The sequence below is a fragment of the Erythranthe guttata genome, chromosome 14 (assembly GCF_056151865.1).
Source record: "Erythranthe guttata isolate IM_541 chromosome 14, IM_541, whole genome shotgun sequence".
Lineage (NCBI taxonomy): Eukaryota > Viridiplantae > Streptophyta > Magnoliopsida > Lamiales > Phrymaceae > Erythranthe > Erythranthe guttata.
The window spans coordinates 22,552,992-22,570,709 of NC_142546.1; the positions used below are offsets into that span (position 1 = coordinate 22,552,992).

Sequence of the window (17,718 nt, forward strand, 5' to 3'; positions counted from 1 at the left end):
CAAATGTGTTTTTCGTGAACATGAAGGACCAAATGTGAAATATGTGCAAACTTGAGAAATGAAAACCGTAATTTTCCCAATGTACATGTCAATATCTAAATTGAGGGGAAAAAACTATTAGTACAGTCCACCAAATATATGGTATATAGAAGACCTCTAAAATCATGTCATGTATATATACATACATACATTGACATGCCATAGCTAAAATAAAATTCAATCAAGATGTTGATTTTTCGTAGTGATAGAGTGAAAGTGATGGTCATCTTTAGTACCCTAATATACATGGTGACGGAGTGATGTGGGATTGGTCCCATGTCATTTTACTTTTTATTCAAGTGAAAGCTTTTGTCATCAAATACAAGCCATTACATTCTTCTTTCAACATATAAAATAGGAAAAATAATATGAAATAATTTTCTTAAATCAGCCGACATTAACCAATTTAATTTTTTTATTTTTTTTATTAAATGCGTCTATATATTATGGCTAGCTAAATAAAATTAACTGCATTACACCATTGGTATATAATGGGCTACATATCCCAAAATATATTAAGGCCCAATAATAGGGGCTCATTAAAACTCAATACGATGTTTGGCCCAGTATTAATAATATGACGAAAATTTATGATTTTTCGAACAATTTTTTTATTCCAATAATTCCGAAATTAGTTTTTGTACTCAATTTTTTTTCGAAATTGCTAATTTTAAGACTTGATCCCTCCGTAACTCAGTTTTTTTATTCTTTCTACAATTATATTTTAGGTCAACTGAGACAATTATATCCAAGTGCTAAAGAACTAATGAATCTGGATTTGTAACTGCACACTTTTCTGCTACAACATCGAGAAGTTCCTTCAGAGTCTCATTATTCTTGACTGCAATGACAAATAGCTGATGATTCTGACGGCGATAATATACTAGCTCTTCAACCAAGGGTTGTTGACTATCCCCAGGTACGTTCATTTTTCAGACATGAGATGGATAACTAAAATGGTAGCAGTGTAGATGAGCGGAGCTAGGATGGCGTGAAAATGAAGTACAAGTTGAGCATGGCTCTTTTTTCTCGATTTTTTGTTATAAGTTTAGGAAGATAATACAATATGGAGCTAATTGCAAATGAAACTTGAAACGGGGATATACAATGCGTAACTTACAGTACAGAGGACTATATAGTAAATGAAACTAGTCTGAAGGATTTACGAACTAAAACCCCTAATTTGAAATTAGAAATTAGTTATTTATATTTATTGTTACTAGTATTTCACCCGTGCGATGCACGGGGATGAATTCAAATATTAAAATGAATTAATCTAAAAAATCAACGAAATAAAAGATACTAAGACTAATATTAATATTTATACTAATATTAATATAAATGCTTATACGGATAATGATACTGATACTAATATTGATACTAATACTGATATTAATACTAATACTAATACTAATATTAATACTAATATTAATACTAATACTAATATTAATTAAACTAATATTAATGTTAATACTGATACAGTAAGACCCCGTTTGTTTGCCAAGTAAGCCATGATTAACTAAATAGTTGGACTTAATTTGATGTTTGGTATCCTCAATAAATTACCGGGTCGACCAGGCAAAATTATATAATCATGGCTTATCTTGCCTTATTATCTTGGCTTATCTTTCATTCTAATGAGTTTTTTTTATTGGAGATTTCAAGCTCCAATAAAATTGGGTCTTATTAGATTATTTAATCTTATCTTGGCTAATTTTATATTGCCAACCAAATGGGACCTAATAGTAATATTAATGTTAATGTTGATGCATCATTGATACTGATACATATACCGATACTGATAGTATCAACTGATACATAAACTGATACTACTAATGATACTACTACTACTACTAATACTAATACTAATACTAATATTAATACTAATACTAATACTAATACTAATACTATTACTAATACTAATACTAATACTAATACTAATACTAATACTAATACTAATACTAATACTAATACTAATACTAATACTAATACCAATGCTAATACTAATACTAATACTAATACTAATACTAATACTAATACTAATACAAATACTCATACTCATACTAAGATTCATACTAATACTCATACTCATACTCATACTCATACTCATACTACGTACTACCAATACTAATACTAATGCTAATACTAATATGAATACTAATACTAATACAAATACTAATAGTAATACAAATACTAATAGTAATACTAATATGTACTTATATTAATTCTAATACTAACATTAATACTAATACAAATACAAATACTTACACACTAATACTAATACACTAATGCTAATGATAATGTTAATATAAATACACTAATACTAATGTTAATGCTAATGTTGATACATATAATCATATAGATACTGATATTGATACTGATACTACTACTAATACTAATACTCATACGGATACTCATAGTGATACTACTACTAATTAATATTGATACTACTACTAATACTAATAATAGTAATACACTAATGTTGATATTGATACATATACAGATACTAATACTACTACTACTACTACTACTACTACTACTACTACTACTACTACTACTACTACTACTACTACTACTACTACTACTAATAATAATAATAATACTAATACTAATACTAATACTAATACTAATACTAATACTAATACTAATACTAATACTAATACTAATACTAATACTAATACTAATACTAATACAATAATATTACTGCTAATGTTCATGTTGATACCGATACTAATAGTGATATTGACACTAATACGGACACTGATACCGATACTAATATATATTAGTATTGATACAAATATTGATATTGATGATAATACTAATACTAATGTTGTAAAACCTGTTTTTCGAAATTCTTTTGCAACGCCTTTTCAGGTAAGAAATTATCAGACACTGCAACTCAAATATAATTATTAAATATATAATTTAATGTTGTAAATACATGTTTTTCGAAAATCTATATAATAAAATTTTTGTATACGACATAATTATCATGAAAGATATATATTTCAGTAAAATATTGATTGATCATAACCATTTGTAATATCTAATAATTAAATTATTTGATATAATGAGTGATCTGAGTAAAAGATTGATTGATCATAACCATTTGTAATATTGGATAGAAATAAATTATTTGATATGATCGGTGATCTCATAGGATATGTGAAGATAACCAACATGCTTAACTCGAATTTCAGCCCTCTGTCTAGCTTGGAATTCGAAGATATTAGAAATATGGGATTTGTCGAGTGAATGAACGATAAATTAATAATTGTTTACCTATCGTCTCTGACTCTCTATGAATTTGCATACTATTGGATCTTGCATCTTTAGTATCATTTACTTGAATTATTAGATAAATAATACAAAAAACATGTATAAAATAAATAAAAACAACAACACTTAATTATATAATAAAAAAGAAAAAAAAAGGTAATTAATGTTCATTTAATATAATTGCAAAATTAGTTGTTATCCGTAAATATTTTATATTATAGCCTTTAATGTTTATACAATGTGATTTAAACTATATTTTTATATTTTCATATGAAATTAATTTGATAAATAATTTATACATGTATCAACATGTTTGATACAAAGTGGTTTTCAATTTTCATCTTTTATGATGTTGATATCCATTAAATAGTACTAAAATTACATACGTTAAACAATACTAAAATAATACATTAAGGCCCCATTTGGTTGCCAAGATAAGCCATGGTTAACTAAATAGTTGGACTTAATTTGATGTTTGGTATCCTCAATAAATTGCTGGGTCGACCCGCCAAAATTATATAATCTTGCCTTCTAATAAGTTTTTTTTGTTGGACGTTTCAAGCTCCAATAAAATAATTGGGTCTCATTAAATTATTTAATCTTATCTTGCCAACCAAACGGGGCCTTAGTGTTAAAAACCACACAGTCCTAACTACACATGCAAAAATCACACTACAAACAATTTGTGTGTTTAATTATTCAATCCACAAAGTGTCTTTTATGATGTTGATACAAAGTGGTTTTTAATTTACTTGTAGTTTTCGACTAATTGGTTTAAATCAGAAAAATGTGAACACTAATTACTTACTTTCAGAGGATAATTATCGAACCATTTTATCGTGCAAAAGATTAGAGTTAACGGTGCCAACAAAAAAATAATTCTAATTCCTTTTGCATTAATTTGCCGATGAATTTGCGAAACTTTTTATACAAAATGATATACTATATTAGGAAATTTAATAAACTAATAATTTTGTTATTACTTATTATTGTATAGTTAAGGTAAACAAAAAACGGATCTGTTATAAAAGGTATCCAATATATAATTCAGGAATAATATTATTTAATAACCATTAAAATTTATTTTGAATTTTTAATACAAACATGTGTTAAATAATAAAAAATAAATTATGGCACCGTAGATGGAGAAATCTGAACATGGAAGAATATCTCATACGAAATATATGGTAATTTGTTAAATAACACAAATCATCCAATTCTATTTAACATTAGCTTTTATATTCTTACATATTTAAAATATTATATAGATTTAATTCGATATAATTTGTAAAATATTGAAAAAGATTATTATATTTATAGATTTTATTTTTGAGACAAAAAATTAATTCATATGTTGTTAAGGAAAGGTATATATAATCTAATATTTTTTGAAAATTATCAATTAAATTATATTTAAGTACAATTATCAATTTTTTGATAACATTAATTAGGTAAATTTGCAATGATTTGATATATATGTATATAGTAGTGAATTGATGAGTATTAAACAACTTTTTTTCCTTTTAATAGTGAACAAAACGCGCGCACACACTCACACGCACACACGGATATTCATTTTGTAAGCAAACATACATAAAGTACGGTATTTTCCATATATTAACCACAAATAATTAAAACAAATTAATTTAAATAAGTAAGAAACTGAATTCATGAATTAGAAAATCTGGATAGTTAATTTCAATGTTTTGAAAACCGGACCGGACATTGAACCGTACCACCAACTGGGTCGTGGTTGGACCGGTTCAACCGTGGTCCGACCGGGTTTTTTCATCTTTTTATTTTTAATCATTTATATATAATTCTTATAGTTTCTAAAATAAAAAAATGTCAAAAAATATACGCAAAATTATCTATTCATCACAAATATAAAATATATCATAAATACCAAATAATAAATTAATAATCCTATTTTATTTACCACATATACATTTATAGAGAGTAAATTAATAATAATAATTCTGATATGCATTAATAGAGATGAAGACTTCTATGTAAATTACTAAATACACCCCCATTTACTCAAGCCCTAATATGTGATTTATGAAGACTACCTCATCTTCTCATCTTACTTTCCGCCGCCCACCCTATTTTTCTCCCCCTGCATCATGTCCTCAATCGGTTCTTCAGCTTCTATCTAAAATATTATTAATTTTTTTTTTCTTCTTTTGTTTCTTATTTTCTCTTTCTTCTTTCTTAATCCCCTACCACAATTCACAATACCTTGTACTAATCTTGTGGGGAACCTTCTTCAAAGACCCAACTTTCAATATAAGCATATAAAGATTTTCAATTTTTTTCTCAGAATTTTTTCGTCTTTCTGTTGCATAAACCCGGTTTTTGGGGCCGGTTTTCATCGAGTTTATCCGGTTCAACCGGGATTTCCGCGGTTCTCAAACAACTGAACCGGTTTTTTCACACTTTCGGGTTTTTAAGTTCAACCGGACCGGATCTGGTACCGGTTTGCGGTTGAACCGGTCGGACCGGCCGGTCCGGTCCGGTTTTCAAAACATTGGTTAATTTGCAAGATCTGGAAAAGAGAAATCAATTCGTATGTGTCACTTTATATAATGAGGATGTAATAACGTTAAAAGAATATATATAAAAATATAATTTATAATTCTTATAACAGTACCAAATTAATAAAATCAAAAGGACCTAATACTAAATATAAAAAAATATATTAATCTAAAATATTACAATCTTTGTTATAAATAAAACAAAATACGTAAAATATTTTTTTTTATCATTGCATACAATTTTACTTGTCAAACGTTTACAATCTTACGCAAATCACAATCCTTGCATGATGTACAACATTATAATATTGTTTTTTCAGCAATTCATCACACGATGTTAGCCGTGCACCTATACAAAAAAAAAAAAAAAAATTATCTATAAGCAAACATTTCGACAAACTAAAGTTACATAAACTATTTGGTAAAATAAATAGGCATCGAACAAAATAAATTAAAAACAATACATATGAACAAAATTACGGAAAAATATATGTTATGGTGTACACCATTTTTCTTGTTTGAGGGAGTTATATATACATATTTTTTTGACAGAAAAAGGAATCCATTTTTGATAAGGAAAGATACATAAAATCTTATAATTTCTAGAAGTGATTGATTAACTTGTAATTAATACAATAGATAAATATAATTACAATTATTGATTTTTTTGTCCGAATTTTGTTAAGTTGGCTTAATTTTATATATTTGTTTCATTTTGATAGGAAGATTATTAAATAACATTTCCATTATCACTGTAAGCAATCAACTTAAATAAGTAAGAGATCAAATTCATAAATGTAAATCCGCAAAATATATTGGTAACGTTTGAAAAGGAAAAAATGAAATTCAAATTGTATAAAATTTGAAATTTAAATAATTGATTGGCAATCAGTATATTGATACTGTAAAATCTGGTAACACATTAATTCAATTTCATTATATAACAATATATTAACAAATAGATTACCGGTTTAATCCATTTAATAAAGTCTATGATTATTTTATTCTAGCGTGATACATTATTAATACATTGATAATTTTTTTTTTCTAAATTATAAAAAAAATATTATAAATATTTATTACAATATGAAAATAAATAAATCACAAATTTATTAACATAATTATTTTAATTTGTAATTTAAATAAAATAATTCAAAAAAAAAATACAATCAGCATATTACGTTTTTTTGGAAAATTACCTAAGTAAATATTTTTTTATTTATTTTTGTAAATATAAACTTAATGAAAAAATATGTATATGTGGTAATGATTAAATGAGTGTGCAAATGTTAAAAAGGAAACAACTTAAATACATACCAAACTAAAAATGACAACTAAGCAATTTACTAATACACATAAGCAATTTAATGACAACTAAGCAATTTGAGAAGATGACATAGGAATTTGCCACATGTCATTCAAAGAAGGCATAGATCCTCTTTTTATATTATATATAGATTTTTGACAAAGGAATTGGGAATTTAGCTCTAGAACAAACGAACAATTTACTGGTCGACTACTGCCGGAGTGGACCAAGCTCAATTCCAGTGGCCCACCGGACTTTGAAAAGTGCTCCACCGGTCTACCTCCGTCTTATGATACAAATCAACGGCGATCCTCAGCTTAAAGTTCAGCCTTAGGCGACAACTCATCGCCTGCCGCTGCAGATCGAAACGACGACGTGCTCGCCGAACTCACACGGCATCGCACCCACACTCGTTTGCATCTGCTGTATTTGTTGAAGTTTTTGAGTAATCCATAAGGAATCGGGAATTATTAGTAAGAGAGATGAATATTGGCCAGGGGGCGGTGCACCCCGTGGAGGCGCCGCCGATGCAGACGGAGGGCGGGGGGAACGTGCCACTGCCGCGCGTGAGGATGAAGGATATCCAGGGCACGCCGGGGACAGTCGGTGGTCTGGTGTTGCGCGTGTTTCAGCTGTTGTTCGCGGTTGTGGCGCTTTCTGTCATGGCAACCACCAGTGATTTTCCTTCGGTCACCGCTTTCTGGTAAATCGATCCTCCTTTGGTTATTTTATCTTCTCAATTTACTCATTCGATTTTTGGGTTGAGGTATTCAAACATTTTTGTAATCTTTCCTTTTGCCGTCTGTGTTGAAATTCTAGAACGATGATTCGAATTAAGTTGTCAATTCAGCAAATATTAATTGTATGAGTTGAAAGAAATTTCTAAATACAGAAGATAAGTTGTATCTGAGCTGAAAAGAATTTCTAAATTTGCGGTGATTGGCAATTGTGATTCTTCATGCTGCCTATTTGGTTATCCAATTTCAATTTGTCGAAGCTATGTTAGGGATAACTTGAGTTAGAATTTAGATATAGCTAATAGCACAATACAGCTATTGCTTGCTCGACTTCAATGTCATTGAAGACTGAATGAATTCTGCGTAGGTAGGTGATTCCACGTACTTGAGACACCAAGAGAAACTTTTCAATTTCTAGGTTATGCACAGAAAGATATAATGAATCGGAAAACAAAAAATGTAGGGTTTCAGATTTCAAGTACTAATCGTAGGAATAAGTCCCTAGAAAAGGCATGGGGAGCTATATGAAGTTCCTTATGTGGGCGGCGTTTCTCAGGGAAATATATAACTCCTCAATCCCGACGGTAGTTGCAAACACCTGCTCAGATTAAAAACTCATGTTTATTGTAATTTCTTTCTAAATTATAGAGAAGGTTTAAGTTATCTGAATGCTCACCTTCAAATGTATTTGCATGAACCGAGTTTTTCTCATATAAAGGACCAAGCGTAAATAGTTTCTATTAGAATTTAGATGGGTGGTGTCGACCTCCTCTTCTAATATCTGATTCACTGAAGAGAAGGTTCAGAAGTTGAACTTTTTCATACGTGTAGATTTCACAGGTGACTGTAGAAATTTTTATGGGGGCTTTTCCATGGTTGAAGATCATGGTCCTCGTTAATAAAATAAAGTATTTAATTTGGTGCGTTCTTATATACCCTGGCATTGAAGTTGCTTTTTCTTTTTTCAGCTACCTTGTTGCTGCTGCTGGTTTGCAGAGCCTGTGGAGCCTTGCATTAGCACTTGTTGATGCGTACGCACTTCTTGTAGGCCGTCGTTTGCAGAACCCTCGAATCGTTAGTTTATTTGCTATTGGTGATGGGGTAAGTAACTCTGTCAAGCTACATACCGATGGAGCATTTTTTTGTCAGAACAGTTGGATTTAGTGATTTTTTTGTCTTTGATTTCTCAACATACATTAATGTTAGAGGCTGCTTCTCAATCAACATTATCACATATGCACTTGTGAAAACGCAATTCTCTGCATTCAGTCTGTGTTTTATTACAAAACCCATCATTTCTTTCTCTGTCAGACGATATTCTAGTTTCAGGTTATTAGTTTTGGTTTAACTATAAATTACCAAAATATTCCAAATTATAATCGCTTCAAGTTTTTTCGTTTAGCTACAGTCGAACTTGTTTATAACTTTTATCCATCCCTTCTTGTTCTTGATTGTAATTTAAGGTAACCATACCCGGGGTCTGAATTGCATGTTTTGCAGGGGAAGACCATAGTAAGGTTGTTTAGTATGAATCAGGAACACAGCTAATTTTAGCACTTGTTGAAAATCTAACATTACTCTTTCATTCTCACTCCTTAAGATACTCTATTTATCAAATTGATCTTAGGATTACTTAGTATATTATGTTTGAGCCTAAGTTTCCTTTTATCACAGCAGTCGGGCACAAAACTTAACTAATAACTGTACTATAATGTAAAAGTAAGAAAAATGACAGTACTAAGTGCTTTCTGTTATTTAGAGTTGGATCAGAATTCAAGTACATAAGATTCGTGCAAGAATGCTATTATTGCACTCGCAAAATTTTGGCCTATACAGTGAAAAGACATCTATGATAAGATAGTGAAGAACAATGAGTGAAATGGATATGTTGGAATGCAAGAACAAATCGAGAGAAAAATTGAGCACATTTGTTGAGTTAGTCAAGCTGGCATATCTTAATGTAATGAAAATATGCAGGAGCGTCGTTGTGGTAATCTTGGTATTCAGCAAAAGTTGTTGGATAGGAGAGAGAATGGAACTAGTATTAACAATGTATGCAAACAGCAAAGCAACCTCTAATCCGATAGGACGAAGGTTATTGAATAGGATTAGAACCTTTGAAGTGTTAACTATAGTCTTAGCATGGAAGACAAGGATCTGTTTACTTGGAATTATGCTCAAGTGAGTTGAATAAGTTACGATAATGTTAAATATCATAACTATTATGCAAAATTTAGGCCTTTAAGTGCTATTAATCAAATGTAAATTAGCTCACCAGAAGCGTGTTGTTATTGTGAAATATTCCGATCCCTCTTTGGAAAATCTCTACACTAATTTTTAATCGATTTATATCACCTGGACAAAAACAAGTTCCTGCTTCGACATTTTTGTCAATTCACAATGGTTTGCTTTACTATATAGTAAGATAAGGAACGACACATTCTTGTTTATGAAAACTTAACCCTTGTGCTACTGGCTGATGCAGGTAACATCTACCCTAACGTTTGCTGCAGCATGTGCATCTGCAGGAATAACTGTCCTAATCGGAAACGATCTTGGGGCATGTGGCAAGAATAGTTGCACAGAATTTGAAACCGCTGCAGCTATGGCTTTCCTCAGCTGGTTCACCGCATTACCTTCTTTCTTATTAAATTTTTGGTCGTTGGCTTCACGATGATGGAGGACAAAATCTTTATATCAGAGTGAAATATTCTTCCAGCCTTAGAAAAAAAAGAACGATAATATGTTGTGGTTTTTCGTATTTTTCATGTAACCTGTTGTGTTTGCTGCAATTATAATGATTTACATGCACACAACCTCGGAAAATTGTTGCTGTCGTGTGTAAATATATATATACATACATAGTGCAAGTTCAGTAGTATTTTCTGTACAAAATTGGTTTGATCGGCACTGTGTAAACTAGATCGTAATGACACAGCGTTGTAGAAGCCAGTCACTTCGAAATGTTTTGATGTAATAATTAGGTTAACTTATCAATACTCATTCCATTACATGCACAATACAGCAAAAAACTGAATTTACACTGGAGGATCAAAACTTTAGTACATAGTACATACAGGGCAAATTTAAATTAAATTACCAAAAAATAAACACAAAATAAACTAACGAAAGTATGAACACGACAAAACTTTCGGCATCCACCTTTCGATTCCATCTTGTCTTTCAAATCCTTCTTCTGGATGCAATCTGTACTTCTATTTCGTAAAAAAAGTGTAAATCCATAAATTAAATTTGAAGCATTCAAACAAACGACCAATTCACAAACGAGAAGGCTAGGCAGTGCATGGTGTTCTGTTCTGCCTCAAAGACTTTCCACACAACAGCTTGTTCATACGAGATATGTCGACCCATTGTCGACATGCATATACCGCCAGGCAAGTAACCAAATCCCTGCAAATTTAGGAAATTAATTTTTTTTTTAATACATCAAAAACAGACTTAACCGAAGTGCAGCCCCATATCAAAAAACTACCTGTTGCATGATCTTAGCGAATTCTGAAAACAAAGCCTTTCGCCCCAAATCATCGAATATTTTATCCAACGTGATATCTTGTAGAGCAACTAAAGTAGTCTCCAGCATGTCTAGCCCAGCCTGATTCGCAAATATAAAAACTGGCACTGCCTGCTATACCCAAAAAGGGAAACATAAATATATATATATATATATATATATATATATATATATATATATATATATATATATATATGTGTGTGTGTGTGTGTGTGTGTGTGTGTAAATAAATGCAAAACCATCCATGCATGCATGCATGCATGCATACCTTCAAGGAGCAGCATAAGATGGCATCTTGATGATGCCAAAGAGTTTTCAAAACTGAGTCACTACTCGATGACTCAGCTCGTAGCAACTCGGATCCCACGTGGCAGCTGAAAACAATTAAAAAAAAACAAGTCTCAAAATATGAAAGTTAAAATGTAAAGGGTTGGAAATGGAAAACTCAAAAAGTACCTGTAGCTCTGGCAAATCCAATTTGCAAGTGTTAGAGCTTCCGGAGAGGCTGCAGACAGCCTGGGCCCCACTGAGGAGCTTAATCCCGACGGAGAAATTGCAATTGCAACCCTCTGGACTGAGGAAATTACGCTTCTGACATACTGACGAGCCATTGCAGCAACGTTTTCATGTAAATTGCTCTCTAGTGGGAACTGGAAAGCAATAGTCAGCACGGATCGTGTGTTGCGAGATGATGATGATGACTCAGCATTTTCTGCTGCACTGCCGCTTGTGGGGCCCACTTCAAGGCTCGATGTCAAATCTAGTGTTTTGTGTGTGTTCAGTACATCCTGTGAATCACATCGTCAGATAATTAAAAAAATAAAAATAAAAGAAAAAAATTAATTAATCAAATCTTGTGGAGAATGCTCCGACTTAACTGGTTTGGAGTGAAGTGGAATTATACGAAAACCGGAAGGTAGCAAAGGTGAATCGTCTGGAAACATTTCGTCGATTGGTGCGAAAATAAGCTCAGAGCAAGCTCCCACTGCATTCTCGTCAACTCCGCTGCACATCTGCAGAGTTTATAAAAAATGCAAAATTAAATATTTATTCTTGTTAATTTAAAAAAATTGAAATTACATAAAATATCAAAAGAAGCAAAAACCTGTAGAAGATGAATGTCTCTGGATGCAAAAGCATCTTCATGATTGAGCGGTTGTCCCTCCAAACGAATAACTTCAAGCATCTTTAATACAAAAAGACAAAAAATGTTTCGGTTTTTGAGCCCATCTGGTCAATTTTTGAGCCAGAAAATTGGAGGGGAAAAAAGAGAGGGAAAATACATTTTTCGTCCCTTAAGTTTACCTTATCTCACATTTGGTCCTTCATGTTCACAAAAATACATATTTAGTCCCTTGTGTTTCAAAAATTTTACACTTTTAGTCCTTTCCATCAATTTTCCCTTATTAACGGAATCAAGAATGTGCTCATCATTGTTTTAACTGATGAAGAAATGACCAAAAATGTTAAATTATTGAAACTTTTGAGGGACCAAATGTGTTTTTTGTGAACATTGGGGACCAAAATTGAATTAGTGGCAAACATAGGGGACGAAACTGTAATTTTCCCAAAAAAATTTACCAGAGGAAAGCATATATATGTACCTCTTCATGCTCAATTGTGTGACCTAGTGGCATGATAATTTGGCTACCGGTGAATCTCGTAGCCCTAATTCCCGTACACCCATACGTGCTTGCTTTCAAAGAGGCAGCAGCATAGGCATCGATATTGAAATCCGCCCACTCCGATCGATGCTCCCTTAAAAACCGAACCAGCACAGCTGGAGGAACATTCTAGAAGTAGCATATATAATAAAACAGGTGTCACACAGCTATTCGTCGAAACAATCGTAGCGAAAAAATCGAGAGTACTACCTGAAGTAGCATAGATGCTTTAGCACAGAGAACTCCTCCAAGCAAAGAATTCGAACTAGTTGTCGGATTTTTGGCGGAATTAATGGCAATTGTTACATCTTCAGCACCTTCGGAGCTCAATATTGACCAGCCGTCATCGTTGAACCCGTTAATAGCGTCATTAAAGCCTCTGTTTTGGAAATGATTACCAAATTATCAACAATTTTCAACACATCTTACATGCCACTTGTCTATAAAACTTCTATTTAAATAAAACATAAAATGTAGTTTTAAGGATAAAATAGTCTTTTCCTGTTTAGACACCATACAAAATTAATCTCACGGAGCCGGATGCGTTTGGTTGCCAAGATAAGCCATGATTAACCAAATAAATTGCCGGGTCGACCCGCCAAAATTATATAATCATGGCTTATCTTGCCTTCTAGTGAGTTTTTTTTGTTGGACGTCGCAAGCTCCAATAAAATAATTGGGTTTCATTAGATTATTTAATCTTATCTTGGCTAATCTTATCTTGCCAACCAAACGGGCCCTTTAATGTAATGAAATAGTAGCGCTTAATTGCGGGCTTTAACTTTTATAGCGGATTTGAGCAAGTATGAATCTTGTCAACTGAACGTCTTACTAGCCCCTACTATTTAGTCAATATTCAACTATAATACTCGATTACCTGATTAACCTTTGGCTGAAAGTGCGCAAAACAGCTGGCTGTCTGCCAAGACTATAAACTACTTCACCGCTCGTCTCTTGGGCTATCTGGCGGATGTATCGTAGTGCCTGTAGAAAAGGCAACATTTTACGAGTCGGAAAACGAAAAAGAGTTAAAATCATACAACATTATACCTAACTAGAGCTAAAAATCAGTACCGAAATTGTGATTTTCTGAGCCACGACCTTTGATGATTCGTAAAGTGGCCGTAACACTTCTGGCACGCTCCATGCCTGAATTAAATTAATAATTCAGTGAAACTATTAATCTTGACTTACAGTAATTTATAAAAAAAAAGTAAAAAATAAATAAAAATCAAAGTGCCGATAAAAATACCTGTAGATTAAGGTGATCTACAATGTGAATAATTGATCCACCACCTTCGCATGGTCGAATTAAATAACCAGATGGAAGTATATCTGCTCTAACGAACTGTGACGCTGCAGCTACACTTGGGCCAGCCCCACTACCCGAAAGAGATCTCTCACATACCTTACATCGATTTAACGAGAGAGAAAAAAAAATTATTAATATTAATATTTATTTATATATAATCAAACATATGCATATATACCACAAGACTGCCGTTCTGCAAGGTGGTTGTGTATCTTAGAGTCCAGAAATCACGAGCGGGAGCCAGAGTAGTCGGCGCGTACGTCTGAAAGTAATAAAATCTTCGTTAGAAAACGAATACAGAATAATAATTTTATGATATATATTATATACCACCACTAACCTGTGTGTATAACAGTTCAATGGTTCCTCCGTCTCCAGCAGGAAACATAGTGAAAACCTCGACGCTCCTACAGTCACGATACCAACTCGGTCGATCTTTAAGAATTTCGGCAATCTGTAAAATTATAAATAAATAAAAAATCAGAAAATAAAAAAATTAAAAAATTAAAAAATAGCTAACAATTGAAAAAAAAATAGATTTCGGTATTACTAGCTTACTTTCGTAGGCTCTAAACTAACAAGACCACAAGCGCGAGCTGCCACTCCACTGCAACTTTGTGAAATCGCAAAGATCCCAACTGAATCCGGACCAGGCTAACATAAAAAAAATTGTATCTAAATTAGAAGAAATTTATCGTTTATTAAATTAAAAAAAAAAAAAAAAAAGAAAAGAAAAGAAAAAAGAGATGACTCGAAGACCTTCATCCCAGGCAACTGGACCCAATCAACGGCAGTTCCAGTAGCCTTTGCAAGGAACTCTGCCAAGGTCTCTTCTGCGATCGAGACAAGTCTGCCACAAAAAAACGTACAAATACATTAAACCTTAAAAATATAGCAAGTGCGGTCTGAAAATCGTAAATATATAATAACACAAGGAAAAAAAAAAACAATTTCAGCCAACTTACCCGGCAGGGTTATTAGCATCTCTGAGAGAATGGTGAGGGGCCGATACAGCCGACTCACAACTTGCATCAGCATTCGGGGCGGACACCTACAGAAAATTTGCGACCGAGTTAAGATTCGAAAAGAAACTAGAAATAAAATAAAATGAGATACGAAAAGGGCAAACGGTAATTAAGAAGTGAAGGGCATTACATTACATACACTCTGCAGTTGTTGCCGCATGTAAGTATTCTCACATACGAGCTGGGAAACCTGCTTTTGAAGGCGGTCGTTTTCCTCCATGAGTAGCTTGTTCATGGCGGTCAATTTTCGGTTCACACTCTGTAGTCTGGTGGATTCTTTTCGCTGCTTCTCTCTGCACCTGTCATTTCATTAACCAACACCTAATTTCTGAGCATTTGTCGAAAGAAAGTCTAGGGCTGAAAAATGGAACGGAATTTCCGAATTCCTATGAAAATTTCCGATTTTTGAAAAAAAAAAAAAAAAAATTGGAATGGAATTGGGAATACAGGTTAGATTGAGATCCGATTTAATTTCCGAAAATTACACTTATAATATCAATATTATTGTATATTTTATGTTACATGTGACTAAAAATTTGGAATTTCCGAATTCCGCCGACTCCAATCCGAAAATTTCCGATGTTGGAACAAATTTTTTCAATCCAATTTACGAAATTCCAAATTTTTTTTTGGAACGGAATCCGAATTAGTTTTTCACTTCCAAAATAAAAAAATCGATTTTTTCCCGAAAGTTCCGATTCCAATCTGATCCGTCCGATTTCTACCCCTAAAATAAACCATACTAGATAAGTAATTAAACAAGAACCAAGACTCCCATCACTTGATCAAAACAACAATAGAACCAAATTTAAACACACACACACAATCAAAGAATTGTCAGGACACATCCAATCCTACGAAAAAGTTGGATCGATAAATTAGTAACCTGCGATTTTGGAACCAGACTTTGATCTGTTTGGGCTCAATGTGGGAAAGAATGGGGCATTCCCTAATAAGCTGCTGCCGGCGAAGAGAGCTCGGCTTGGGGCATTCGGAGTAGACCCTTTCCAAAGCTTCAACCTGCTCCGTAGTGTAACGCACATATTTTCCGGAATCGAGATGCTTATTTATGCTTCCACTGCTATTTTCCCTCTGCATCATCTGTCCCACCATAGCCATTTCTTTTTTTCAAGAAAACAAACACCCAACTTTCTTTTGTTTATCTGTACTTAGCTTGTACCAAGTGATATACGCCAAAATAGCTTAACCAAATCTAAGCCGCCTTGTTATCTATGAACCAATTATACGGCCAATACGACAACATGACAAAATCATCTGTTTTTTTTTTGTTTTTTTTTTTTAATTTCTCGAGATTTATCTGTTGCTATATAGTATATAGTGCTGAATTAGACTTGCAAAATAAAATTTTAACCTGGCTGCAAACTGCAATATTACTATTCCGATAAAACCCAGACGAAGGTAGCTGAAGCTGAAGCTGATGTCTAATAAACAACTGCGGCGGGCTTTTTATATTACAGCCAAAACTACAAGGAAACTAAAACGAGGTTCGAGAAAGAGCAAGGGTTCCGCAAATTATACAAGTGGGAATTCAGTAGAATTTTTCAGTGACAAGCAAAACAAAGAAGGCAGCAGACAGAAGTCTCTCTCTCTCTCTCTCTAAACAAGAATTAAGAGAGAGAAGAGAGACAATGGTTTTCAAGGCGGCACAGCTGTTTGAAGATCTGTCAGAATAAACAAGAACTGGAGAGAACGAAACAACAACAGGCATGTCAATACTCACTACTCACTAGTGAATCTTTATTTTTTAAAATTTTTTTTTTATTTACTACTGAAAAATGAAATGAAAAAAGGGGGGAGAGAAAACGCGAGAGGAAGTAGAGGAATTGGAAGATTGTACACAAAAGGGAAGTACTACTTTTTAGAGAGAGAGAGAGAGAGAGAGCTCGGGATACGAGAAATGGGAGAAGTGTGGTTTATTTTATATATGGTGCTGTGTTGGCTGCTGCTGCTGTTACTATGCACGCACCGCACTCCACATCAACAATTCTCTCTCTCTCTCTTCCTATTTTATTCTATTATTATATTCAACGAATTGATTTTTTTTGTTTAAATATTAATAGTAAACTAGTACTTCACCCGTGCGTTGCACGGAAAATTCATTATAAAAATAAATATTTAATTTTAAAAAGTTCTCGAAATAGTAAGATCAATGTGCAATACAAAGTTTAAAAAATTTTATTTCATGTAAATAACAAATTCAGCCAAAATAAGTGAAAAAAAATTAAATATCGAAGGTTTAATTTCCGTATTCAAATGGCGAGTACAT

General features: G+C 32.6%; 2 protein-coding genes across 9 annotated transcripts; one reads left to right on the forward strand and one right to left on the reverse strand.

The window, feature by feature from the left end:
• The first annotated feature begins 1,113 nt into the window (after nucleotides 1–1,113).
• On the forward strand, nucleotides 1,114–10,895 carry LOC105959134 (CASP-like protein 5A2). The gene is made up of 4 exons (XM_088814430.1): nucleotides 1,114–1,261; nucleotides 7,313–7,864; nucleotides 8,867–8,999; nucleotides 10,384–10,895. Exons 2-4 carry the CDS (start codon nucleotides 7,644–7,646, stop codon nucleotides 10,573–10,575), a joined length of 546 nt encoding a protein of 181 aa, XP_088670556.1. The 5' UTR covers nucleotides 1,114–1,261; nucleotides 7,313–7,643; the 3' UTR covers nucleotides 10,576–10,895.
• Nucleotides 10,856–17,396, reverse strand: REV (Homeobox-leucine zipper family protein / lipid-binding START domain-containing protein). Of its 8 annotated transcripts, none has more exons than XM_088814427.1 (19): nucleotides 16,804–17,396; nucleotides 16,318–16,532; nucleotides 15,562–15,730; nucleotides 15,372–15,457; nucleotides 15,166–15,256; nucleotides 14,965–15,060; nucleotides 14,747–14,860; nucleotides 14,585–14,668; nucleotides 14,347–14,502; nucleotides 14,169–14,243; nucleotides 13,972–14,078; nucleotides 13,305–13,473; nucleotides 13,035–13,223; nucleotides 12,536–12,616; nucleotides 12,309–12,443; nucleotides 11,887–12,218; nucleotides 11,699–11,804; nucleotides 11,392–11,541; nucleotides 10,856–11,309 (listed from the first exon to the last, which is right to left on the reverse strand). In XM_088814427.1, exons 2-19 carry the CDS (start codon nucleotides 16,530–16,532, stop codon nucleotides 11,160–11,162), a joined length of 2,505 nt encoding a protein of 834 aa, XP_088670553.1. In that variant the 5' UTR covers nucleotides 16,804–17,396; the 3' UTR covers nucleotides 10,856–11,159. The 8 variants fall into 8 exon arrangements, with proteins under 8 accessions (XP_088670553.1, XP_088670552.1, XP_088670555.1 ...); XM_088814426.1 differs by having other exon boundaries at nucleotides 11,392–11,544; nucleotides 16,804–17,344; XM_088814429.1 differs by having other exon boundaries at nucleotides 15,571–15,730; nucleotides 16,804–17,342.
• Nucleotides 17,397–17,718: the final 322 nt, after the last annotated feature.

Bases quoted from the DNA above. Each gene is read 5' to 3' on its own strand.
- LOC105959134 (XM_088814430.1), top strand. From the start codon at position 7,644: ATGAATATTGGCCAGGGGGCGGTGCACCCCGTGGAGGCGCCGCCGATG. The intron at 7,865-8,866 runs GTAAATCGATCC...TTCTTTTTTCAG, and splicing joins CCTTCGGTCACCGCTTTCTG to CTACCTTGTTGCTGCTGCTG. The intron at 9,000-10,383 runs GTAAGTAACTCT...TGGCTGATGCAG, and splicing joins TATTTGCTATTGGTGATGGG to GTAACATCTACCCTAACGTT.
- REV (XM_012983173.2), bottom strand. From the start codon at position 16,550: ATGGCTATGGTGGGACAGATGATGCAGAGGGAAAATAGCAGTGGAAGC. The intron at 15,061-15,165 runs GTCTTCGAGTCA...TTTTTATGTTAG, and splicing joins TCCAGTTGCCTGGGATGAAG to CCTGGTCCGGATTCAGTTGG. The intron at 14,244-14,346 runs GTATTTTTATCG...AATTTAATTCAG, and splicing joins TAGATCACCTTAATCTACAG to GCATGGAGCGTGCCAGAAGT.